General features: G+C 40.0%; 1 protein-coding gene across 1 annotated transcript; it reads left to right on the top strand.

The window, feature by feature from the left end:
- Window positions 1-9,125: 9,125 nt before the first annotated feature.
- On the top strand, window positions 9,126-9,749 carry LOC111901094 (uncharacterized). Its single transcript, XM_023896962.1, has 2 exons — window positions 9,126-9,323; window positions 9,411-9,749. The coding sequence occupies exons 1-2, from the start codon at window positions 9,126-9,128 to the stop codon at window positions 9,747-9,749; spliced, it is 537 nt and encodes a 178-aa protein (XP_023752730.1).
- The last annotated feature ends 17,554 nt before the right edge of the window (window positions 9,750-27,303 follow it).

The raw sequence follows: 27,303 nt of genomic DNA, 5'->3' as shown, positions 1-27,303 counted from the left end.
CTGACATACTTTCGAGTGTGTCTGAACTCAAACTAAGGAAATGGTGAAGGATTTTTTTAAAAGAGAAACGTTTTCGAAAAGAAATTTTGAAAAGAACTTAGAAAGAAAAAGAGTTTTCTTAAAAAGGGGTGTGGTGCATGCGATCAGCCGAGCTCAAGTAAGTGATGGGTTTTAGCCATAAGAACTTTCCTATGTGCGCATGCAAAACCCTAATGCTTGGATCTAGGCTTTCTAATTAAACATGCTTTGAAACCAAGACTTCTAATGACTAATTAGGTATAAGAACAATACAAAATCAAATCTAGAAGTTTACCTTTGAATCTCTTGTTTGAACTTGTTGTCTTGGAGCTTTAGAGTCATAATTGTCACTCCTCTAATGGCTTACAAACACCAACTAGGAAGGAGGATGATTTGAGAGAGAGGAGAGGGATGAAATTCGGCAAGGTTTTCTTCTCCTTAGAAGAGATGCCGAATTCACATGCCTCAAGGGTCTATTTATACTTGTAGACTCCTTAGGATTTCACCTTTAAACCCTAGTTGGATAATCTTTCCTTAAAGCAATCCAAATCCTTACCATAGATAAGCCTTGGACGATTTTGAGCTATCCCAAGCCCTAGAATTCGTCCAACCCTTATCACTTAAGGATTTACAGTCTAAAGTGTAACTATCAAACAATTGATAGTTTATACCCTCTTATTTAATTAATCTCTTTATGTCACCAAATTAATACTAATTAATTTTATGACTTATATTAATCAAATAACAATATTATTATTCCTTATATTATTCTCATAATATATTAATAATATTTATTCTCTCAGAATAAATCATCCTATCAAGTTGCTATGGTGAAGGCAACCCAAAAGGACCATGCACAATCGGGTCAAATACTTGCCTAATATAGTTGCAGCCTTAGACACTATTCCAACAGTCTCCCACTTGGATAAGTCTAGTAACTATATGCACAAGTACAATCCGATTTGCAATCATAGCTCTCAAAGACGCTGTCAAACTCTGATCTAATCAATCTTGTCATTTAGATAAGGGATCGTACAATCCTCTGTTAGATATCATACTAACAATTCTATGGAATAATTTGTCTTAGCATTTGGTTTCTCGATCTCTGATTTATTTGACATAGAACTTAATCGAACACATCAATTCAGTTCTGACCGGGCCCAACACATAAGTCAAATCAAATCATCGAGCGGCCGAGATATCGCTTTTACCCTCTTGGGATAAAAGTCACAGATAAACTTCGACTTATATGCATTTACTTATTCATTAACCAACTGTACACAACAATGCATTTTATAACACCGAGTTACTGATGCGTTTTCGCATTATCAATGTACAACCAATTAACAAATAACAAACCATATATCTAGGTTTTAAGACTATATGATATTATCGTCTTGCGATCACCCTTTTATATCATATTCCATAAGGTGATTCCAGCAAGCACGGGTTTCTTCCAATGCTCAAAACTAGTTCATAAGCACTCATGAACGTCGCAACAATCTTTTGCTATGTCAAATACCATTTAGACAATCTACGCACCAATTCACGACAATCTTCATTCATATCTACTTCCAACATATGAACGATTGTGGACAATTTGAATAATTCAATTATTCTTAATAAATTCAATTATTCTGGAAGTCAAAACATGCAAAGTGAAACAATAGTTAAACAATTAACATAAGATAGTAACATTACTCATAAATAAAACTCCTTTATTTAATCATCAAATGTTAATTACATTTATCTATTACACGTTTCTAATACTATCTAATCTATACTAATATCATCCTTCAACCCAATACTCCTAGCATGCTGCAAGTGCTTAACCCTACTCAGTCCCTTCGTAAGCGGATCTGCTGGGTTATCTTCTGATGATATCCTCTTCACTACGAGTTGTCCTTCTTCTACACGATGTCTAATAAAATGATATTTTCTGTCGATATGTCGTGATCTACCATGATCTCTTGGTTCCTTGGTCAAGGCAACCGCTCCTTCATTACCACATAAAATCTCCATGGGCTCCTTTATGGCAGGTACAACTCCAAGATCACCGATGAAGTTCTTCAGCCATATTGCCTCCTTCGATGCTTCGCTCACTGCAATGTACTCTAATTCACACGTTGAATCAGCTACGGTTTCCTGCTTGGAACTTTTCCAAGTCACTGCTCCTCCATTCAGGGTAATGACCCAGACCGACTGCGAACGGTAGTTGTCTCTGTCGGTCTGAAAGCTGGCGTCACTATACCCTCGCACCTTCAAGTCATCACTCCCTCCGAGGACTAAGAACCATTCCTTCATCCTTCGAAGGTACTTAAGGATATTCTTCACCACAATCCAATGGGCTCTGCCAGGATTCCCTTGATATCTACTAACCATGCTCAAAGCAAAGGCTACATCAGGGCGAGTACAAGTCATAGCGTACATGATTGAGCCAACTGTGGAAGCGTATGGTACTCAGATCATTTCTGCTATTTTAGCTTCGGTACTCAGACTTCGAGTCTTACTCAACTTGGCATTACTTTGTATCGGTAATTCTCCCTTCTTCGACTTTTCCATACTAAAACATTTTAGTACCTTCTCTAAGTAAGTGTTCTGACTAAATCCTATTAGTCTCTTACTTCTTTCTCTCACTATCCTTATTCCCAAAATATAGGAAGCCTCTCTGAGGTCCTTCATATCGAAGCACTTCCCGAGCCAGGACTTAACCTCCTGCAGAGTCGGGATGTCGTTTCCTATGAGTAATATGTCATCGACATATGGAACGAGAAAGCTTACTATACTCCCACTGGCTTTGACATATACACACGACTCATCTTCGCTTCGTACAAATCCAAACTCTTTGACTTTCTCATCGAAGCAAAGATTCCATCTGCGAGATGCTTGCTTAAGTCCATAAATGGACTTCTCAAGCTTACACACTCTATTCGGATGCTTTGGATCCACAAACCCCTCTGGCTGAGCCATGTAAACATCCTCAGCCAACTTCCCATTAAGGAAAGCGGTCTTGACGTCCATTTTCCAAATCTTATAATCATGAAATGCGGCAATTGCTAGTATCACTCTAATAGATTTTATCTTCGCAACTGGTGAGAAGGTCTCATCATAGTCAACTCCGGGAGTTTGAGTAAAGCCCTTCGTGACGAATCGCGCTTTATATGTGTGTACGTTTCCATCCACGTCGGTCTTCTTCTTGAAGATCCATTTGCACCCAACGGCCTTACGTCCGGGCACATTATCTCGCTTTCCATTGCCTCTTTCCATTTTGCAGACTCCGGGCCTGCCATAGCTTCCTTATAGCTATTAGGTTCATCAAGGTTTATTAGTGTTCCATCACTAATATAGGTGTCCCCTTCGGTAGTAATATGAAAACCATAAAACTGGGGTTAAACTCTAACTCTTTCGGAACGTCTAAGAGGTAAGGACTCGTCAATTGGCTCAACCGGAGTTTCCTCCTCGGGTTGAGTGCCAACGGTAGAGGTTCCTTCATCTATCGAATCTTGAATCTCTTCAAGCTCGATTTGCCTCCCACTGTCTCCTTAGCTTATGAGTTCTCGCTCTCGGAAAACTCCTCTCCTTGCAATGAAGACAACATTGTCCTTCGGTCTATAGAAGAGATATCCAAAGGATTTCTGCGGGTAGCCAATGAAAATACATCGCTCACTTCGAGGTTCGAGCTTGTCGTGAGTATCTCGTCTTACGAAAGCCTCGCAACCCCAAACCTTGATATGTGCTAACGAGGGAGCTTTCCCTGTCCACATCTCGTGAGGTGTTTTGGCAACCTTCTTAGTAGGGACTCGGTTAAGGATATGGGCAGCAGTCTCTAAGGCATACCCCCAAAAAGAGATAGGTAGTGAAGCACAACTCATCATAGAGCGAACCATATCCAATAAGGTTCGATTACGCCTTTCTGCACACCATTCAACTGCGGTGTCCTAGGAGGCGTCAATTGTGAAACTATTTCACACTCCTTGAGATAATCGTGGAATTCAAGACTTAGGTACTCTCCTCCTCGATCGGATCGAAGCATCTTGATTTTCCTGCCCAATTGATTCTCCACTTCATTCTTGAACTCTTTGAACTTTTCAAAAGTTTCTGACTTTTGCTTGATTAAATAGATATACCCATATCTACTATAGTCATCGGTAAAAGTCATGTAGAAGCGGTTCACATCCTTCGTGGTTGATCTAAACGGTCCACATACATCGGTATGTATTAGGTCCAATAGGCCCTCACCCCTTTCGCAAGAACCAGCGAAGGGTGACTTAGTCATCTTTCCAAGCAAACAAGATTCGCATGTGTCATCTTCCCTAAGGTCAAATGACTCCAACACTCCATCCTTTTGGAGTTAGGCTATGCGTTTCTTGTTGACATGTCCAAGGCGACAATGCCACAAGGATGCCTTATCCATACTATTGGAAGAATCTATATTCAAAACATCATTTCCTAAGTTATCAACAATCATAATAGTTTCATAAATTCCATTACATGGTATAGCTTCAAAATAAAAGACACCATTTAGATAAGCTAAAATAGAACCATTCTCATTATTAAAAGAAAATCTAAAACCTTGTCTAAACAAACCATGAAATGAAATGATGTTTCTAGCCATTTCTGGCGAATAGCAACAATTGTTCAAATCTAAACTTAAACCATTCCTAAGCACTAAAGAATACACTCCAATCTTGGTCACAGGCGACGATCTTCTGTTCCCCATGATTAGATTTATCCTTCCATGCTCCACGTCTCTGTTTCTTCTTAGTCCCTGCACATTAGAACAAATGTGGTAACCACAACCGGTATCAAGAACCCAAGAAATAGTGTGAGATGATTCATTAGATTTAATTGTATATATACCTGTGAAAGACGGCTTGATCTTTCCTTCCTTGATGGCTTGCAGGTACTCTGGGCAGCTTTTCTTCCAATGTCCTATCTTGTGGCAGTGGTGGCACTCTGCCTCCTTTGGGTTAGGGCAGGGCTTAGCAGGATCAACTTTGGTCCCACTAGAAGAGGAACCATCTTGGGCTTTACCCTTACGATAGTTCTTAGACGAAGCCTTCCTCTTCTTTCCCTATCCTTGTCCAATGGCCAAGACAGGAGCATCGGGTGGATTGGGAGTTTGTGCAGCAGACTTGTCCTTGAAATTGCTCTCAGCGACCCTTAAGAGACCTTGGAGTTTGCTTAGGGTGACCTCCTCTTTGTTCATGTGGTAGGCCATCCTAAATTGATTATCGCTCGGAGGCAAAGAGTGAAGCACCATGTCGATCGCCAAGTCTTCCCCAAAGTCAACATTCAACTTGCGAAGGCGGTCGACATACCTTTGCATCTTTTGCAGGTGCACGGTAAGAGACTCTCCATGACCCATCTTAGCGGAAATCATGTTAGTGAAAATCTCATAATGCTCTTGTCTCGCGTTTTGGTGGTATCTCTCCAATAAGTCTTGATGCATCTCGTACGGGTACATGTCCTCATAGGACTTTTGGAATTTGGAGTTCATAGTGGCTATCATGATGCATTTTACCCTCGTTGCATCGTGCTCATGAGTTTCAAAAGAGGTCATTTCAGCCGGAGTAGCGATTTCAGGGTTAATCTTCTCGAGCTTCTCATCGAGGACATACTCCTTATCCTCATAGCAAGCATTGGTGCGAATGTATCTTATCCATTTGCTAAAGTTCGTCCCATCGAAAGTGACCTTTTGACAAAGGCTCATCAATGTGAAAGAACTAGCAGCAGCGTTGTTTGCGTTCGACATCTACAAATAGAAAGGACAAAGATAGATTAGAATATGAATCCCTAATTATCACCCAATAAGAAAACTTAGGGCTAGGATCCAACAACAATATTTACATATTAGAAAAGGGATGCTGTAATCCAACATGCAAATAATATGAAGGTAAGTGAATGACGATTCACTAATTCTCCACCATAAAAACATAACTTTAAGTCCTAAATGTATTGAGAATTCCTAGGTTCGGATGAGATTCATGGAAACTATTCAATGGCATGTTTAAATCTCGATATGCCCCTCTCGTTTGTGACTGGGATACCAAGGATCACAAAGCGGGTGTGAATTACCATGCAAATTCACATGGTGCCTTTATTGTAACGATCACCTATTCGATGTGCCGGTAAACCACACACGCTCCATCGAACTATGATAAACAATGAATCACCCTTTGCCACCTTTGCTTAGAACCAATTAGTGTGTCGGTAAACCACACACGCTCCACTAACTTCTTAGCAAGGGTGCAAAGTGTAATTTCATGGGATTGCATCAATTCACTTTTTCCTAAAGTAACTAAGATTGGGAAATTTTAAAAATATGTAGTTACTTTATATTTCTTATTATACTTTTAATGAGAGGATGAGCTTGCCATATCCTACCCGTTCGGCTAACGACCCTCCACCGATCAAGCAAGCGGTGGGTGTGAGTGTACACCCATTAAGCGTCATTTTATAGGCCACAACCTTATACCCACCTTATAGACCGGCTTCGTGAATGAGGCCTACTAACGTTAAGACTAGCATTTTAGTTATATATATATATATATATATATATATATATATATATATATATATATATATATATATATATTAATCTTGTAATATTATACTAGTATAGGGTTGTATTTTAAACTTTTAAAATCTAGGGTTTGAAGTTTAAATTGTCTAAATTAAAACTTTTAATCACAAAACATAAATTTCAAAACTTGAGGACAAGTTTTAAACATTTAAAACATGGAGGATCAAATAACAAATAATTTTAATTAACAATTAATTCCATAATTATCCATATTTGATTTATTCAAGATTTCTTGCAAGATAATTACCAATTCAATCAAAATAATTAATTAGTTATCATATAAAGAAATTAAATATTTTATTAGTTGATAAATATCTTTAATTAGATCAAGATTATAGTCATATATATCAAAAAATCGGATTAGGGTTGATCTAATATGATTAAGGTAAGTTTCCATAAGATAATCATCAAAAAATCCCGAATCTGGCCTTTCCTGACGCTTGGACTCGCCGAGTGCACCAAGGGACTCGCCGAGTCCACAATGGGACTCGCCGAGTCCATGACTCAGAAACATAAAAAAACGAATTTTGCAGTTAAGAATCAAACAAACAAGCAACAATTTAATAGAAACCAATCTAGGCTCTAATACCACTGATGGGTTTTAGCCATAAGAACTTTCCTATGTGCGCATGCAAAACCCTAATGCTTGGATCTAGGCTTTCTAATTAAACATGATTTGAATCCAAGATTTCTAATGACTAATTAGGTATAAGAACAATACAAAATCAAATCTAGAAGTTTACCTTTGAATCTCTTGTTTGAACTTGTTGTCTTGGAGCTCTAGAGTCACAATTGTCACTCCTCTAATGGCTTACAAACACCAACTAGCAAGGAGGATGATTTGAGAGAGAGGAGAGGGATGAAATTCAGCCAGGGTTTCTTCTCCTTAGAAGAGATGCCGAATTCACATGCCTCAAGGGTCTATTTATATTTGTAGACTCCTTAGGGTTTCACCTTTAAACCCTAGTTGGATAATCTTTCCTTAAAGCAATCCAAATCCTTACCATAGATAAGCCTTGGACGATTTTGAGCTATCCTAAGCCCTAGAATTCGTTCAACCCTTATCACTTAAGGATTTACAGTCTAAAGTGTAACTATCAAACAATTGACAGTTTATACCCTCTTATTTAATTAATCTCTTTAAGTCACCAAATTAATACTAATTAATTTTATGACTTATATTAATCAAATAATAATATAATTATTCCTTATATTATTCTCATAATATATTAATAATATTTATTCTCTCATAATAAATCATCCTATCAAGTTGCTATGGTGAAGGCAACCCAAAAGGACCATGCACAATCGGGTCAAATACTTGCCTAATATAGTTGCAGCCTTAGACACTATTCCAACAGTAAGTCCACCCAAATTACCCATACAAGCTTATTTTATGATTACCAATTCCAGTTTCATTAGAATATCATGCTAGAATAGGACTAAGGATCTAGGAGGATGCCTTATGTGCCTTCTATATGTGTTTTAGCTTTATGAGAATTGCATGCTAGTATTGAGTAAACAGCAGTAGGATAGCCTAGTTAGGTTATGCCTAATAGTATGAGCTTAGCATTGTATGCTAGTGCAAATTAGTCATAATGATAGCCAGAGTGGTAGATACTTGATTATGTACTCAATGCCCGAATGCTGCTTGCTTTGTGCTTTTAGGAGTTCTAGTTGTCTTCCACTAACTAGTAAACGAATATGCTAGGTTACATATTGTGAGGACTAAATAAGTTTAGAAGGTTAGGTCTAGCTCTATTTCCCAGCTCTCATTTGAGTCCAACCGTTATAGGGTAGGATCCCTCATTCGAAGAATTATCTAGTCGGAGTGATACGTAATAGTATTCGCGAGCTAGTTAGGGGAAGAAAGTGGGGACCTCTTATGCAGCTGATGGCGGAGAGTGGGTTGGTGATCACCCTAGGGCTAGCCTAGGATGAGATTAGCATGAGATCAGCAGTAGTAGTAGAAGGGACTTGGTGGAGTCGAGGCAGTTCTTGGGGAAGGTACAGATAGATGTGAAAGGTAGTAGGGGCCCATACTACTGAAAGTAGAGGATCTGTACTTGAATCAAGGAAGGCCATGGCGAAACCAGAAAACTTGTTGATATTGCCATATTTATACCTATTTTCAGGCAATATTTATTGACATTTTTATTAATAAGTTGGTAATATGTTTAGAATAATGGTACTTATGACTTTAAATTGTTATTTGCAGTCAATAAGAAGTATTTTCGAAGAGAGGGACCAAAAGTGACAATATATGGAACATTGGAGACTTGAAGCACAAAACATGAAGAAATCCACGAAACTTACTAAAACCACGACGTGGCAGAGACAACCACGACGTAGCATGAGTATTCTAGGAGATAAAGATTACGTGAAGAAGGAGTCCTTGCCCGATACGGATAACTTGGAAACCACGACATGGTAGAGATAGCCACGACTTGGTCAACTAGCCACTATGGTTCATGAGAAGCTGTCCCCAAAAAATCCTGAAACGAAGACCCAATCTTATGTAATGGCCATAGAAACTGAAGAAGAGGCCATCTCTGAGTTCCTGGAGGCATTAGAAGAAGAACCACAGCAGCCCGATCCAAAACAAAAGAAGCCAAAGTTCAAAAGTGAAGAGGTTGCTGAAACACCTACACCACGACGTGGCACTTGTCTGGCAATGACGTGGCCCTTGTCTGAACAAAAAGTGCCTGAGCCCGTTCTGGTTTATTAACCTCCTTTGCCATTTCCGTCTCGAGCGCATCTCAGTCCATTGAAAAGGGAACATCTGGAATTTATTCAACAAATAAAGGGTATTCCGATTAATACCCCTTTTATTGAGTCGCTTGCAAAAATCCCAGAATACGCGAAGTCCTTACCAGACCTGTTAGCCACTCGGCAACAACTGAAGAAATGTTCTATGGTGATTCTAAGTGAGCAAAGCTCAAGAGCTGTGTTGGGAGAGATACCTAAGAAGATGAGAGATCTTGGACGCCTCACTCTTCCGTGTGAGTTTGGAAACAACATGAAGGTTGATGCTTTAGCCAATTATGGGGCTAGAATTAATTTGATGCCTTATTCATTCTATCAGAAGTTGGATATTCAGAAGTTGAAGGTTACACGAATGACTATTCACATGGTGAACCGTTAAGTGACACAGCCCCGAGGCATTGTGGAGGATATTTTAGTAATAATTGGAAAATTTGTTTTTCCAATAGATTTTGTAGTGTTAGATATGAAATAAGATTCTGATGTTCCAATTATCCTTGGTCGTCCATTACTTAACACTGCTGGAGCTCTTGTTGATATTCGCAAGTCTAAGCTCACCTTGAGGGTTCGTGATGAAAAAGAAATTTTTGGGATAGAAGATGGCTTTCAAAGGAATCATTTTCAAGAAGAGGTGTTCACCATTAATGAAGACAATGAACTTGAAGAATTAAAGAAGCTCATGGAAGAAGAGATCAAGACAATTCATCAAATCAAAAGAACAAAACCAAGAGCATCTGTTCCCTATTTAGTTGAAGTTATTGCTTACAAGAGTCCACCTTCTTGGGTGAGCAAGGAAGATGATGAGATGACAAGTGATGAAGAAGAGGTTACTTCAAAGATGACTGGGCAAATGGTGAAAGAAGAGATGAATAGTATGGAGCTTAAGAGTGAAGAAAAATTAAAGACTAAAGGGACCAAACGCAAGCTTGATGAAGACGGTGTAAAGGCTAAAAAAGAGAATTCGAAAAAGGCATATAAAAGACGTGTGCAAGCTTACAAGAGGAATTTCAAGGAACAAAAGGTCTAGCTGGTGATGGACTCTTCAGAAGATTTAACGTAGGAAGCACGGAGTCCAGCTCATGACTCCATCCAAAAGAAGCGCTTCTCGGGAGGCAACCCGAGCTTGGTTTGCATTTTCTTTTCTTTTAATTTTTGAGTTTTAATTAGGAAAGATATCAAATCATCGTCTAATAACTAATACTTGGTAAGAATTAGCTGTGGGGGGCTTTAATTAATAAATGGAATACAAAGTAAATAATTAAAACTCGTTACTCATTTTTGTGTCCAGACAAAAGCCACGTCGTGGTGTGACAATACCACATCGTGATTTCAGGATAATTATGGGGATAATATGAAAAATTTAATAGATTATGTTCTTTTAAAACCCACGACGTGGTAAAGCGTAAAGCCTGCCACGACGTGGCCTTTAAAAAGTCACCGGGGGGGGGGGGGGGGGGGGGGGGCATTTCTTAAACCCTTTGACCACACAATTGCTCCCCATTTGTTTACTACCTCACGAACGGAAGCAAGGTCCCCACAGCCGACTTCTTCAATTTGTCTTCCAAATCTTTCGCATTTCTTGTCTTCTACCTCCATCTGGTATGTATTTCGTCCATTAATTGTAGTTATTGCTTACAATTTATACATTTTCATGGTTAGGGTTTATGTGAATGATAAGATTTCCGAAATTGGTTGAAATTGGTTACTTTTTTTAGGTTGCATGTCCTTTAAATAGCAATAGGAACAAACCCCAAATATTGTTTTTGGTTAAAATCGTGTATACGGTGACCGATCTAGACCCACATCCCGATTGCGTCTCACGACGTGGAGTTCTAAGCCACGTCGTGACTCCTGGGTAAACATAATAATTTTTTTTAATGCTTTGGGTGTTTGTTGCTTTGGTTTAATTTTGTTTACAGAAATGGGACCTAGAAGGGCTGTTCCACAGGAGGAGAATCCAATTGATGTGGCGAGTATTCATCCTTTATATCGGTTTCCACAAAACATTCCCCGACCATTATTGACTACATATGAAAATCGGTTGGGATGGTTATACAACAGGGAGTTTGCGATAGCTCCGATTGTCGATTGGGGGTGGCTTGGTGGTGTTGGAATGGTTGCTGAATTAGAACGATATTGGACAAAAATATACGAGGGGGACCATTTTTCCTTTACTTGTCACGGGTGGAGGAATTTGTTCGCGATTCAAGAACCCGTGTACCAGGAATTATCGGTGGAGTTTTTCTCTACCGTAGTCTTCGAAGAACACACCATTGACTTTAATTATAACCGGGCACTTGTGTTTCGGTTGGGCGGCGTTTATAGGGAATGTAGTCTTCGGGAATTTGCTTGGCGAATGGGACTTTATACGGAAGTGGAGACTCAATCTTCGTTCTTCATACCATTTTTGCATGGGTATGTTTGGGATTTTAATCCCGGTATTATGGATGTCCAGTTCTGGCAGAGTATTTCCAACCATGAGTATAATACTCGTGACTCTAGTGAGTCACAAATTCGGAACCCCGTTTACCGATTTCTACATCGCCTTATCACTTTTTCTATAAATCACAAGCATCATGGCGATAAAGTTCCTATTCAGAATTTGTTCTATCTGTGGAGTCTTATTACCCCCGGGGTTTGTTGTGATTTACCATATATGCTTGCGAGGTTCATGGGAAAGAAAGCGGCTAATTATAGGCCTGAGAGTCCGATTACGGGAGGACATTTGGTTACTCGCCTTGCTCGGTCATATCATATTTTGACTCACGACTTTGTGAGGAATCTTACCCGATTCCCGGACACTGATTTAACCATTCAAGTTTTGGGAGTTATGCGGGTAGTGGTAAATGTCGGGGGCGGTTTTGCTATACCACCAGTAGACGAGGAGCAGGAGGAGGCGCAACCAAAGCAACAACCACCAGCCAGACATCGGCGTAGAAATGTTCGAGCTTGAGGAGAGATGGAGAGAGAGCGTGCTGCTCCACAACATGTACAAGGAGTACCCACCAACCCTTTTCAGAGTCGGGTGGGAACTTATTTGGATAACCTCCGGGGAAATTCCATTTATCATACCCAACTTACTGAGGGTATTTATTCACATTTGGGTGTGACCCGGCCACCATATATGCCACCTCATTATCCTTATTTTCCAACATGGGAGGAGCTTTGGAATCCGTGAAATGATGGGGAAGGACCGAGTGGAGTGCAGGGACGAGGTGATGATGATTGATTTCTTTTCTATTTACTTTATTTTGTTTTATTTTAAGGAGTTTTCTTTTATGTTTGAATTTGGTTTGTGATGTAAGACTTTTTTAGACTATTATGTTACTCTTTTATTTCTTTTGGGTTGTTCCTTTTTCAGATTAGCATTGAAATTTTCAGAAGGAAGTAAGGCTGAGTCAAGAGTCGTGTTTGTCTAGTCCAGTCATGGTTCGGTTAAAGTCATGAGTCGAAACCCACAATTAAGGATAAGTGTGGGGTACGTTGGAGGGAGAGAGGTTAAAGTAGGACAATATATTTACGTAGAAGAGTCTTAACCCGTTACGACACTGGTCAAGATGCTAGGATGAATAAAGTGATGACGATTTTTTTTCTGCTGTCTAGCTTCCACGATGTGGCTTGCAAAATGTGATGCATTATGTTCGCGTTTTTATCAAAACTAACGACGTGGTATTATGCACCATGACGTGATTTATGTTTTTCTATTCGTCTTGAAGATCCTAAGCATCTTTTACCTTGAGGCTTGTCATGTTTCTTCTTAGGATCATTATGAAGACTATTTTGCTTTGTTTCTTCCTGCATATAATGTGGCATATGCTTTCCCACATTTTTCTACATATTTGCACCCACTTTGAAGAGTTGAAGTTTCGAGTCGTGCTCGTGGTTTATTTATAGATCCATTTAGTTCAACACCAAGTTCATATTCTGGAGAGGTCCATGTTCGAGATGCATGTTTTCCACGCTTTTGGAGATACTCACACCACTATCCATGGGAGTCTGTTCCTTTTTCTCCCTTCTCTTAATTTTGATTTATTTTTATGCATACAATGAGGACATTGTATGAAATAAGTGTGGGGTAGGGGGTCGAAAAAGTAATTTAAATTGAGAAATTAAAAATTGCTAGACAAGGAAAAATAAAAAATTTATAAACTTGAAATAATAGTTTAATTTAGGAAAATCTGGTGATAATTTAAAATTTTGCTAATATTGTATGGGATGATCCGATAAGAGCTCAAATGTTTAGTTGAGCCAATACACGTTATAGTGCATTTGTGGCCTCCCTTATTTTAGTGAAATCATGGAAGAAAAACATAATCCCGCTTAGTTTGAGGGATGCGATATGTTTAGCATCGTGTACCAGAAATGTATCCAGGAAAATTATTATCTTTAACCAATAAAGGTTGAAGTTGAGCGCCCCTGCTTAAGCATGTAGGTTTTGAGTGAAAAAAAGTGAGTTACATGTTTAAAAAAAAAGAGAATTACAAGAAAAAGTTTGAAGAATTTCTGGAGCATCAAAGTCAAAGTATGAAGATGAAAGATGAATAAATTCTAAAGAAGTTCAAAAGTTGAGGATACCCAAAAATCAAAGATCAAATTATCAAGGAAGTGAAGAATTCCAAAAGATCTCCATAGTGGTATCATAAATTGTAATTCTAGATTATGTATGCTTGGGTTGCTCAACCAAAAACACCTTGAGGTTAGGAGGTTTTCTGCGGATGGATTCGGAGGGATGCATAAAATGAGCATTGTTCGGAAGAAGTGGGCGAGTGTTTATGAAGATTGTGAGTATTTAAAGTATGGGGGGTCATTTAGGAAAAATTTTAGACACAAATGCATGCGTTGAGGTCTTGGCAGCCTAGCTGAGCTGGAATTGGATTGTTCTATGTGATGTTAGGGATAAAGGTTTAAGTTTAAACTTGCTTGAGGGCAAGCAAAGCCTAAGTGTGTGGTATTTTGATATTGTCATATTTATAACTATTTTAGGCAATATTTATTGACATTTTTATTAATAAGTTGGTAATATGTTTAGAATAATGGTACTTATGACTTTAAATTGTTATTTGCAGTCAATAAGAAGTATTTTCGAAGAGAGGGACCAAAAGTGACAATATATGGAACATTGGAGACTTGAAGCACAAAAGATGAAGAAATCCACAGAACTTACTAAAACCACGACGTGGCAAAGACAACCACGACGTGGCATGAGTACTCTAGAAGATAAAGATTACGTGAAGAAGGAGTCCTTGCCCGATATGGATAACTTTGGAACCACGACGTGGCAGAGATAGCCATGACGTGGCATATTTTTTAGGATATTTATGCGATCTTGGTCATTACGATAGAGGGACTTTTGGGCAGAAGAAAGAGATTCCAGAAGGCGAATTTCAGAGGAAAAAGAGATCTGGAAGTGGTTTTCAACACCAAAGAAGAAGAAGTTCATATTTTGCTTTATAAACTTGGTACATTAAACATGTGTTTGATTATAGCTTTTGACTGTTTAGCTGTTAATATGTCCAACTAAATCTAGTTGCTTTTGTTAGCTAGATGAAGCTGGAACTCATGGTTTGAATGCATTAGATTTGACTTTATTTGTTGGTTATAAGCTTGTGCTGATTGATTTTACCTAGCCTGTTTAGTTAATGATTTAATCGCTTTAAATTCTTGTTCTGTGTAGCTAGTGAACAGAAATCTACATGAATATGAATACCTAATAACAAAGTGAACACTAGTTTATTAGAGCTAAGATCAAACCAATCTTAGATAAGTGATTGAATCATTGAATTAAACTATGTTAGAGAACGCATATTATGACTATAATTGTGTTTTAATTAATCTATCTTCATAGCTCCAATCTTATTTAATAATTGATTCTGTGTTAACTATTGTGTGACCATACATAGATTTACATGAATTGATAATTAGTAGGTTTAGAACTAAACTGCTAATACTTCTTAAATTGGTAACCAACAGTAATAGTTTTGACTAATGTATAACCATTGAGTGAAATTGGATTCGAACTAACAGAAGTATTTTGTTTATTGATTGAGTCTTTGTTAAAGAATTAAGTTCATCTCAACTTGCAAAATTAGATACAAACCCTTTTTAGCTTATTAATAATTAGATTAATTTATTAGTGAATATATAAATTAATAACACCGTTCCCTGTGATCGACACCCGACTTACCCAAGCTATACTGTAATCTGACTAGGTACACTGCCTACAAGTACATAGTTAGTCTAAGTTTGTTAGGTTATAAATATTAAAATTAGTGGGTACTTTCGTGCACATCACTTGTAGTAATAGTGATCCCTCAAGATATATCAGTATTTCTGACATTGTCGCTGTGTTTTAGAATGGTGGTTTTACACCCTAGACCAGTAGTCGGCAATTCAGGGGCCGATGAGGGATCAGGACCAGGCTCGGGAGCCGGGCATTTGGATGATCAGACTAGGGAGTTTCTCTCTTCAGAGATTACTCGCATCATACTTGAGCAGACTCTTGTGATCTTTAGTTCGATCAAGGAGGGTATTTTGGAGCTAATGGATGAGAGGTTGAGCACCTTTCGTGTTGAGGTGGCGACCATGATGGGGTCGCACACGCTCACTTTCAGGGAGTTCAGGGCTATCATGGGGCTCGGGACCCCATAGCGAGTACCAGGTGGTTGGCGGATGTCGCCAATGCTTTCCGGCAGCAGATGTCCCAAGGGGGACAAGGTCAGACTAGCATCCTCTCTTCTGAAGGACAGGGCACGAGATTGGTGGGAGGAGATTGGGCATGTCATCAGGGATGACACAGCACTTGATGTGATGACTTGGGATAATTTTACTACTAGGTTCAGAGCCGAGTTTGCACCGGTTATCGAGGTGCAACAATTAGCCAGGGAGTTTCAGGATCTCACCCAGACTATAGAGACAGTGGCGGAGATTACCGCCAAGTTCAGGGAGAGGGCTCTTCTCATTCCTCTGTACGCAGCTGATGAGGAAATGAAGAAGGCTCGTTATCATGAGATGTTATGGAGTGATATCCGCCAGTTTGTGAGCCGGTCCAGCTGTAAAACGTTGGACGACATGATTACTAGGGCTCGTGAGAGATAGATTGATCTAAAGATGGAGAAGAAGAGGAAGGCCAGAGGCAGTATCTGGCAGTGGGAATTCGGGCAAAAAGCCCAAGGTATCATATCACAGATCTCGAATTCAACAGAGCCACAACCGGTGTGGCAAGTGTGGGAGATTGCATGATGGGTCGCGTAAGGCGGGGAGTCCTGGTTGCTACAAGTACAGTCGGACCGGGTATATGAGCAGACATTGTACGGCTACTCCCACCGTTACCGCAGTATCTGATCTGATTTGCTTCCATTGCAATCAGAGGGGACATAAAAATTCTCAGTGTCTGAGTTTGCAAGCGACAGCAACAGCAGGGAAGGTGGCAGCACCTGCCCCTGCAACATTGAGGATTATAGACGGCCGTTAGGGCCGAAGTGAGGCGCTAGTGGAGAAGAGTAGAGCTTTTCAAATGACAGCAGAGGAGGCGTGAGCGACTCCTGATGTGGTGACGGGTATGTATCTTCCCTTCATCTCTTTATTAATGTTGATTGTTTCTTATGGTTATATGTTTTTATATAGAGTCGTTCTTAGTGAACGACATATCGGCTACAGTATTGTTTGATTCGGGGGCTACCCGATCATTTGTTTCACTTGCACTTAGCAAGAGGTTCAGCAGAGCTCCAAGGGAGCTGGATTGTCCGCTTGAGGTTGAGATAGCTGATGAAAGGACCATCAGGGTCACGAGAGTACATAGGGCTTGTTCCCATTCCCCTTCGAGGGAATAAGGTTATAATGGGTATGGATTGGCTGAGCCCCAATAGGGTGGTGATTGATTGTGAGCTACAGTTAGTGAGGGTCTGCACCCTTGGTGGGGGAGAGTTAGTGATTCAGGGCAAGAGGCTACATCGCGGACTGATTCTTTGCTCGGCAGCGAGAGCTCGACGCTACTTCTAGCAGGGTTGCGCGGGGTATGTCGCCTATGTTTTGGATGCCCGGGAGAAGGGCAAGGCGACTGTTGACGATGTACCGGTGGTACGTGAGTACCCAGAGTATTTCTAGAGGATCTTCCTTGGATACCTCCAGAGAGACAGGTTGAGTTTCGGATTGACCTGGTTCCGTGTGCAGCTCCGATAGCCAAGGCGCCGTATCGGTTGGCTCCTCTAGAGATGCAAGAGTTGTCTACACAGCTGCAGGAGCTGCTAGACAAGGGTTTCATCAGATCGAGTAGTTCACCATGGGGATCCCCGATCCTGTTTGTGAAGAAGAAGGATGGGTCGCACCGTATGTGTATAGATTACCAGGAGTTGAACAAGGTAACGGTGAAGAACCGTTACCCACTCCCGAGGATAGATGACTTGTTTGATCAGCTTCAGGGAGCATCTTGGTTTTCCAAGATTGATCTGCGCTCCGGTTATCATTAGATGCGGGTCAGAGGTGAGGATCTTTAGAAGACAACTTTTAGGGCCCGTTATGGTCATTATGAGTTTGTGGTTATGTCGTTTGGGCTCACCAATGCTCCAGCCACGTTCATGAATCTCATGAATTGCGTATGCAGGCCGATGTTGGATCGGTCTGTGATAGTGTTCATTGACGATATCTTGGTTTATTCCAAGACCCAGGAGCATCATGAGGAGCACCTGAGAGAGGTGCTAGAGACTTTGAGGAGGGAGAGACTTTTCGCAAAATTCTCCAAGTGCGAGTTCTGGTTGCGCGAGGTGCAGTTGCTTGGGCACCTCGTCAACCAGAAGGGGATATTGGTGGATCCGGCCAAGATAGAGGCTGTGATGTAGTGGGAAGTCCCGAGGTCTCCATCTGAGATTCGGAGCTTCCTAGGGTTGGCAGGGTACTACAGGAGGTTCATCCAGGACTTCTCCAAGATAGCAGTTCCACTTACCCGACTGATAAGGAAGTCGGTGGTGTTTCGTTGGGGGTTTGAGCAGCAGGAAACATTTGAGACCCTCATACAGCGATTATGTGAGGCACCGATTCTCACCCTACCAGAAGGAGTGGATAGCTTTGTAGTCTATTGTGATGCTTCGATCACAGGGATGGGAGCAGTGTTGATGCAGCGAGGGCATGTGATAGCTTATGCCTCTAGACAGTTGAAGCCTCACGAGGCTAACTATCCGATGCACAATTTAGAGTTGGGGGCAGTGGTGTTTGCCCTTAATATTTGGAGACATTACCTCTATGGGGTCCGCTGTACCATTTACACGGATCACAAGAGTCTGAGGTACCTCATGGACCAACCGAATTTGAACATGAGGCAGCGTCGATGGTTAGATGTGGTAAAGGACTAAGATTGTGAGATCCTTTATCATCCGGGCAAGGCTAATGTTGTGGCCGATGCCCTGAGTCGCAAGGCGATGGCGGCACTGATTAGAGGCATATGTCTGAGGATGACAGTGATTACTCCATTATTGGAGCAGATTAGAGACGCACAAGTCGAGGGCCTGAAGGAGGAAGGGTAGAAGTGTGAGAGGATTGTGGGCCGAGTAGCTTCTTTCGATTATGACAGTAGAGGACTGCTGACCCTCCATGGGAGAGTCTGGGTGCCATATTGGGGAGGATTACGACAGGTGTTGATGGATGAGGCCTACAAGTCCCAGTTCTCCATCCATCCAGGGGCGACGAAGATGTATAGAGATCTTCGACACAATTATTGGTGGTCCTGCATGAAGCGGGACGTAGCCTGGTACGTAGAGAGATGCCTAACATGCAGGAAGGTCAGGGCAGAACACCAGTTCCCCCACGACAAGATGCAGCCTTTAGACATTCCGGTGTGGAAATGGGAAGAGATCACTATGAATTTCATCACTAAGCTTCCCAGGACCTCACGTGGAGTTGACTCGATTTGGTCATAGTGGATTGGCTGACCAAGAGCGTACCTTTCATACCAATTTAGGAGAGCATATCGGCCAAGAAGCTAGCCAATATTTATGTGCGCGAGGTAGTGGCACAACATGCGGTGCCCGTATCAGTAGTATCAGACCGAGACGTCCGTTTTACTTCCAAGTTTTGGAAGCGGTCCCACAACACTTTCCATGTTTCTCAGTTGAGGAAGTGTTTGGTGGACGAGTTAGAAGTTGTACCCTTAGAGGATATTCAAGTTGATTGCAGCCTGAATTATATCGAGAGATCGGTTGCGATCTTAATTTGGAAGACAAAGACCTTGAGGAACAAGGTGGTTCAGTTAGTGAAGGTGCAGTGGCAGCACCGAAGGGGTTCCTAGTAGACGTAGGAGACCGAGGCAGAGATGAGGGAGCATTATCTTGAGTTATTTTCAGATTCAGCGGCAGCAAACTTCGAGGACGAAGTCTAAGATAAGTTGGGGAAAGTTGTAATGCCCCATTTCTGGTATGTAAATTTAATTAAAGTATCTCCATTTCTTAAGGGGTACTCGATGAGTCTGTAGCCCGACTTGTCGAGTAGAAGCGGGATGAGCTCACTATTTAAGTTGGCTACTCGGCGAGTTCATATGTTGGGACTCGGCAAGTCTGCCTATCTGGATGAAGCCCAAATTTCAAGGGTTTGTACCCTATTTAAACGTCATTATAGCCTCCCACCCCAGCCTCCAGCACCTTTAGAGCATTTCCCCTGTAAACCCTAGCCCCCATTGTTGAGTTTGAGTGTGTTTGTGCTAGTTTGGAAACTTTGGAAGAGAAGGAAGGAAAGAAGGTCCATAGAAGAGAAAGGAGATCCAGGAGTTAGCTTCCATCTATTTCTCATTCAAGTAATGAAGTTATTACCTTGTGTATTCCTCCATTAAACCCACTTTTATGCTTGTTATGTCTTCTTTGGAGCCTTTTATGATTCAAAACTTGAGATATGGACTCTCCTTTGGATGGAAACCTTAGATCTGGACGTTATTGAACTCCAGGAGCTCATTATAGCCACCTTTATGCAATCTTGGCCTTGTTCCAAACCCTAAGTACTTAGTATTTGATGATTTTGGGTATTTTATCCTCCTACTTTTGTGCATGCACATAAAGTTGGAAACTTTACGTGTAAAACCAGTCCTAGAAGCTCAGATCTATGATTTGGAAGCACTGAAATCGATTAGAATCGACTGTATAGTAATAGCATGCTTGGGACTCGACGAGTTGTTCGTCAACTTGGCGAGTTGTTCTTCAGACTCGACGAGCTGTTCATACGACTCGGCGAGTCACGGACTGGACGTGTTCATATGTTGAAGGAGAACTTGACGAGTTGTTCATACAACTCGGTGAGTCGGATGAAGTTAGACTCGATGTTAGCATCGAAGAAGAAATCGTCGAGTCTTTGCCAAACTCGATGAGTAGAAGCGGGCAGAGGACTAGAATGGATGACAGGGAATCGGTGAGTTGACGTCCCAACTCAACGAGTCCGGTCAACTGGAAGTCGACTTTGACCAGGAAGTTGACTTTGACCAGGAAGTTGACTTGACCAGGGGTAAATAGTGATTTTACCCTGAGATTAGTATTCAGTATTTGATTTAGTGTTTATGGGAATTGTAGTCGGGGAGTTTCGGAGCAACAGTCAGGCAGTTTCAGATTTAGCATCTGGCAGCCATCGTTATGAGGTGACTTTCCTTCCAGTAGGAACGGGTCTACGGCCACAATGCTGTCCCATCTAGTTAGTAGTAGTTCTGGACTTTGGTCCGATGCAGTAGTTCAGTGTGCTTGATGTCTTTGTGATTCAAGCCTGTCCTTGTGTTATGTGTTCCAGACTTGGGTCCGATGCAGTATGCAATATTTGTGTTTGTGCTAGTAGTTATGATTATGCTATGCTATGTTCAGTTAGTTTCTAGAATTCGGTCTGATGCAGAGGGCAAGGCCCTGGTTAGTTCCGAACTTTGGTCCGATGCAGAGGGCAAGGCCCTGGTTAGTTCCGGACTTCGGTCCGATGCAGTTTCCGGACTTCGGTCCGATGCAGAGGGCAAGGCCCTAGTCAATTCCGGACTCTGGTCCGATGCAGTTTCCGGACTTTGGTCCGATGCAGTGGGCAAGAACAACTATGTCTTTATATGTTGTTGTATGGTATGTGGTAGTTTGGGGTAGCTCACTAAGCTTCGTGCTTACAGTTTCAGTTTTGGTTTCAGGTACTTCCGCTAGCAAAGGGAAGAGCTAAGGTTGATGGCATCACACCCACCCCAGCTTCAATTTTATCCTGGGAGTTTTATTCAGACATTTTTTTATGATTGATACAGCTTTGTTTTGACACGGTTACTATGAATTTTTAGTACTGATTCCATGGTTCTTGTTATATATGACATTGGATGATGTGATTTTTAGTAATAGTAAAACAAAAATTTTTTGGGTCGTATTTTGGGTTGTTACAAGTGTTCTATTACTCGACCAAACCCCAAAGACCACACAACTCCTAAAGATCAGACGAATACTTCCTGAATCCTAGTGAAACTAATAATCTCATACTCCTTGAAATGATGCCACACTTATATCTTGAAGTCCAAATAACCGATGCCCAGACCAAAGCCTCTGTAGTAGACCACTTCCCCTGGCTCTTCTAAAAGTTGACCCAAGCATAATGGTTGAGTCACCAATCTTGACCGTAGACCTTCCGCATCGCGTCCCTGAACCAATCTTGACCATAGACCAAGATAACATTGAACGCTCCAAACCAACAAAGAGGGAAACGACCTTTGTCTAGCCACCCCGTGACTCACGGTATGCAAATGGTATATGACAATGTTTGAAAGTATAACCCAAACACAAGTAGGGAAATAAACCCAGAGATACACTTACTCAAACCCTTGGAACGAAAAACTCCCTCGTGTAGTTTCCCGCAAGTACTGTACTGAATCTGGCCCTGCTAGCCTCTCGAAAGTTGACTGCAACTCTTGGGTCTATTTCTGGGATCCTCCAATATATGCACCTGATCTGGTCCCCTCTTCCCAATGTGCTCCAAATCAATCCCTCACTCTTGGCTCTAGAAATCATATCATTTAAGGTCTCGCACCCTGACACACTCACCAACTCAATCGTCAACGACTGAACTGCAATAGCTGGCGCAACCTCTGCCCTAACCGGGCTACAACTACTCCCAAGACACAGTCTCCAATCCCGAAAGCGCAATAGAATGCACAATCAATTTGTGCCGCCTGATACAAGGGGTCCAAGGCGAACTCAAAAACCCTGGCAGTCCTTTCGATAACTGGCTCACCACTGGAGTCGGGACCAAACCCTGGTCCTTCCCATACGTACTCATCCTCATCCTGCAAAGTAGCTATTCCCACGGTCAAAGCACAACCAAGAATTCTCCTTCCCATAAGCTTCTTAGATTCTCCAAGACTCTCACCGATTCAAGTATTAGTCCTATGCTTTCAGTGGTACAGGCCCAATACTACCTTCCACACCTATCCATACTTTCCTCAGCAATCCTCCCGAATCCTTTAAATCACTTATTTAGACCATCATATGCTAGGCTTTACTAGGTTCCCAACCTCACCCTACTCTCAGCTGTTGAAGAACTCCTATTAATTTCAACTAGCCACCTCATGAATATAGCCACACGCCCACATGCAACAAAGATCGGATAATCATTTGAGTAAAAGTCTCAACCCTAGAACGGTTGGACTCAGATGAGAGTTGCGCAATATGGTCAAGTACATCACTCTTTCTATTTGAGTGAATGAGATGCAAGGGGGGGTGATGGGATTAATCCCCGTCTCCAATATAAAGTTCATGCCATTTGACGCTTCCATCCCCTCCATCCCAAAAAGCTTTCGATTGAAGTCCCCAATTTACCCTATAGCCCCTTTCTTCCAAGAATCTTTCCAATCTAAGTCCAAAATATACCAAACAACCCTCAACCTTCAAAATTCTTTACAATTTAAATCCCGCAATTACACTTTAACCCCCGAAATCCAAATCATATCATTTGGATCCCCGAAACCAACACCTCGATAAATATTATTGATTTGGCTATAAAATAATAATAAAAATTTACATCTCGGGACTTTAGAGTTTATTATTTATTTAATTAATTTTAAACGGAATGTTACATAAGTGTTACATGAAAGCCCCGGAGCACTAGAAGGCTCCGAAAAGAAGAGCTTTTCAGCTCGGAAAGTTCTGCCACTGCAGAGCCCGGTTCCTAGCCAAACCTCCCGGTAAGTGAGTTATGCTTACCCTACTTTAAGTATAGCTTATGTTTAAGCTTATTATTGTTATTATAAACTTACAAGAAATAAATATATAATAAAATATAATATACAAAGTGCTATTATAATATCTTTTAACTACTCGCGATATGGGGAATTTGGTTTGAAGGGTCGCATAGGGTTATTGGATTTCATAAGTGCTATAATGCAAAAATGGTCCTGCCCTCCAGTGTTTCATGTCTGGCCCTTGTCTATACATAGTGGTTGTAAAGTATTGTTTAACACTTATAAAACAATGTCGCTCGTAAATAGTCGCAATAAATATTAGACTAAAATGTAGTAGTAATAATACTAGGTTTCGTCGAAGGAAACGATTATTAGAAGCGGAGCGTTGTCCGAATTTCGAGTCATCACTTTTACAAATGAGTGCATAGTTACTTTTATCTTACACATAGATATGAAGTATTTAATATAAATTATGTGTTATGTGTGTGCATATTATTTGTGTTCTTGACATCTATGCTGGATGAACAAAATATACATTTTTTATTTGATTTAAATTGTATATGTATTTTATACCTAAAAAAATATTGGGTAAATGAATGATGAGGGATGAAAGATGATATAGATGAACATTGACATTTATAGATTTAGTGCCCTATAGATGAACATTGGCAGCTATGGACTTAGTGTCCTATAGATGAACATTGGCAGCTGCGCCACAAACTGTAGATGTTTTTGAACTACGATGAAACATCCTAGCAGCTGCACTTAAAGGATAGTATCAGCAGTTGCGTCTAATAGAGAACATCATGATCCTAGCAGCTACGCCTACATGATAATATTGGCAGTTGTGTCTAATAGATTACATTGGCAGCTGTGTCATTGGCAGCAATGGACTTCGTGCCTCTTCCTTCGGACAATCCTTAGGAATGAATGAGTAAATGACAGATGATTCTTAGGGTAAATCCTTAAGAAATAAAGAAGATAATGGGGACGAGTAATTGGGTTAATTGTTTGATGATGAAACGTAATAAATTTATTATTGTGGGTTGAAAATCTTATGTACTCACCAGGTTTCCCAACCTGATCCTCTCAGTTTATTTGTATCACATGTGTCGATAAGAAGCTACATTACACTGAGAGATTAAACGAGATGTAAATCACTAGTGTAAATAAATATAAGGCTGTTTATGCTTATGTTTCTGTATTGACGATGTCATCCCGAGGTTTTAATACAAACAAAATAAATTTCTTCGAAAATGCTTTGATAATATATTTAACATGTTTTTTTTTCTGGGAACAAATTTCACAATATTATTCTTTAAAAATGATACTTTGATTTTTAAATTAGGATAAGTAAAAGGGGTAGTTACTAATCTAGCCAAATTAAGGAAGTGATTAGCAATTTTTACCCAAAAATTAGTAAATGTCCAAATATAGCCCACGAAACCGTAGGTTTCTATGTTCGTCTACTGTTTAGTGTTTTGTATAAAAAAAAATTTACATTTCTAAGATACAAAACCGTAGGTTTTTTAAAACCTACGGTTTCCTCTCATTTTAGCTACGGTTTCCCAAACAGTAGTCTACGATTTTGGGGAAAAAATACATGTTTTTTAAAGTCTACTATTTTGGGGTTTAATCTACTGTTTTGTCAAAAAATCTACGTTTTAATTTATTTTTTTTGTGATAAAGAGTATTAAAAAGATGTAGAATTATTTTAACAATTATTTTGTTAAAAAAATTTGAGAATTCAAAATAGTAGACTTAAAAAAAAGAAAAAAAAAACGTAACTTTTTCCCAAAACCGTAGCTAAAACGAGAGGAAACCTTAGGTTTTAAAAAAACCTACGGTTTTGTATCTTAGAAATGAAAAAAAAATATACAAAACACGAAACAGTAGACGAATTACCACAAAAGAGTAGTCAATACCCGTTGACCGTAGTCAACTATAGGCTGACTACTCTTTTGTGTGCTATTTTTGGCTAAGAGGTTTTCTTTGGTTATTATTTAATAAGTAATTAGCAATTATGGCTAGATTTGTATTTTCCCCTAAATAAATTTTTTTAATAATGGTCGTTTAGATCACATAGGCTAAAAATTAATTTATCAAAAATTCATTTTTAGAGTCGTGCCAGTTTAATCACGAAACTTCGAAGAAGCATAACTTTTTATACACGGTCTGATTTCAACATTCTTTATATGTACAGAATACTTGTCACATATATTATAACTTTGTTTAAAATTATTTATTATAAATAATATTCTATCAAAAAGTCATTTTTTAAGGCACGGACACCATATCCAGTTCGATTCCCTTAATGACCGATTGGATGTTTTCTTTCAAAAAGACTAAAAATGCTAGATTGGATTTATAAACGCAATATCATCTTCATTTAAAATGAAATCTTTAATCAAAATCATTAAAAATTACATTTAAGGAGGTTATGGGCTATAGCTGATTAGAGAGAATAAAACAAAAAGATTTTGCGAAGTTTATTACCTGAAAAATAAACAAAATAAGTTTAATGACTAAAATGGTATTGTAGGAATAGTTTGTTAGTCATTTATAACATTTCCCCTTTAAGTTTAGCTGATCTTAAATATGATACTCGATGATAAGGATTAAATGAAATGCTTATGGAAAATTTGTTACCTAAATGATTCGATTGGACATTTTTAAGAGTTGGTTGACTAATGAAAGGAATAAAAGAAGAAGGAATTCTTCTGTTAAATCTTAAATAAAGCGGAAAAAAAATATGAATTTGAATTTTAACCCAATATACTTGGTCTTTGTTAGAACCATGTGAATCACTACACTACTTGATTTGGTTCACACGGTTGTCGTCGATTGACACAAGGGCAGAGGCAACACAGGGGCTAGCAGGTGTGCCCCTCCCCCCCCCCCCCCCCCCCCAACTTCCTTTACTTCCATTATATACTAATAAATATAAATTTATATTATATTATTTAAGCCCAAAATAAAATTCAATTTAAGCCCATGCCCCTCCTATAGTCCACTTAACTTAATAAAAATACAAAATACATCAGTTACCACAATTTAGAAGACGTTTGATGAGTTGAAAAACTCTTTGATCGTTTAGATCTTATACAAGTTAATCAGAATAATGCAAACATAAATATCAAACACGAGAATGAATCAAAATACATTGAATGATTCAATAGATTCACGCCTCAGCAGAGCTCGACAAAGAACTTCCGCTGTAGAGGCTTTTTAGGGTTACAATCGATAAAAGATCTTCGCTATGAATGATCGACTCTAAAATCTTACGTACAAAGATGCATGCAAGCATCTATAAATACTAAACCCTAATAAATAAATCACGGATGGACAGGCCCAATCCGGATACAAAATTGGACTATGGACCGAGCCCAAGACGCAACACATAATGGACCCTAAAATCTCCCCCTTTGCGTCAATTGGAGCGAGACTCTACTTAGGCTTGTTGGATCCAGCTGGAGGAACTTTCTTCGTGGTATCGAACAGACCAGGAATGATGGCAATAATGGTTTGTCTGAAACGAATACTAGATCATATCATCGAAATACTTTTTGTCATCTTTAGAATTCTTTTTGCACCGATTAATGATCCCTAGAACATGCTCCTAGCATGAAGTGGTATATAGATGCTTGTCAGCCAAGGCGAACTGACATTTTTGGCCTTCATTCCTGGTGAACATGACTGAGTTTCGCTTTGGATCGATCCTCCCCATCTGCATCATATTCAAATCACTTGCAGATCCAACTGGGGAGATGGTGGGCTTCTTCTT

Source organism: Lactuca sativa, chromosome 6 (assembly GCF_002870075.4).
Source record: "Lactuca sativa cultivar Salinas chromosome 6, Lsat_Salinas_v11, whole genome shotgun sequence".
Classification (NCBI taxonomy): domain Eukaryota; kingdom Viridiplantae; phylum Streptophyta; class Magnoliopsida; order Asterales; family Asteraceae; genus Lactuca; species Lactuca sativa.
Note: the sequence above shows the minus strand (reverse complement) of the source record. Positions and strands in the feature narration are given on the sequence as shown.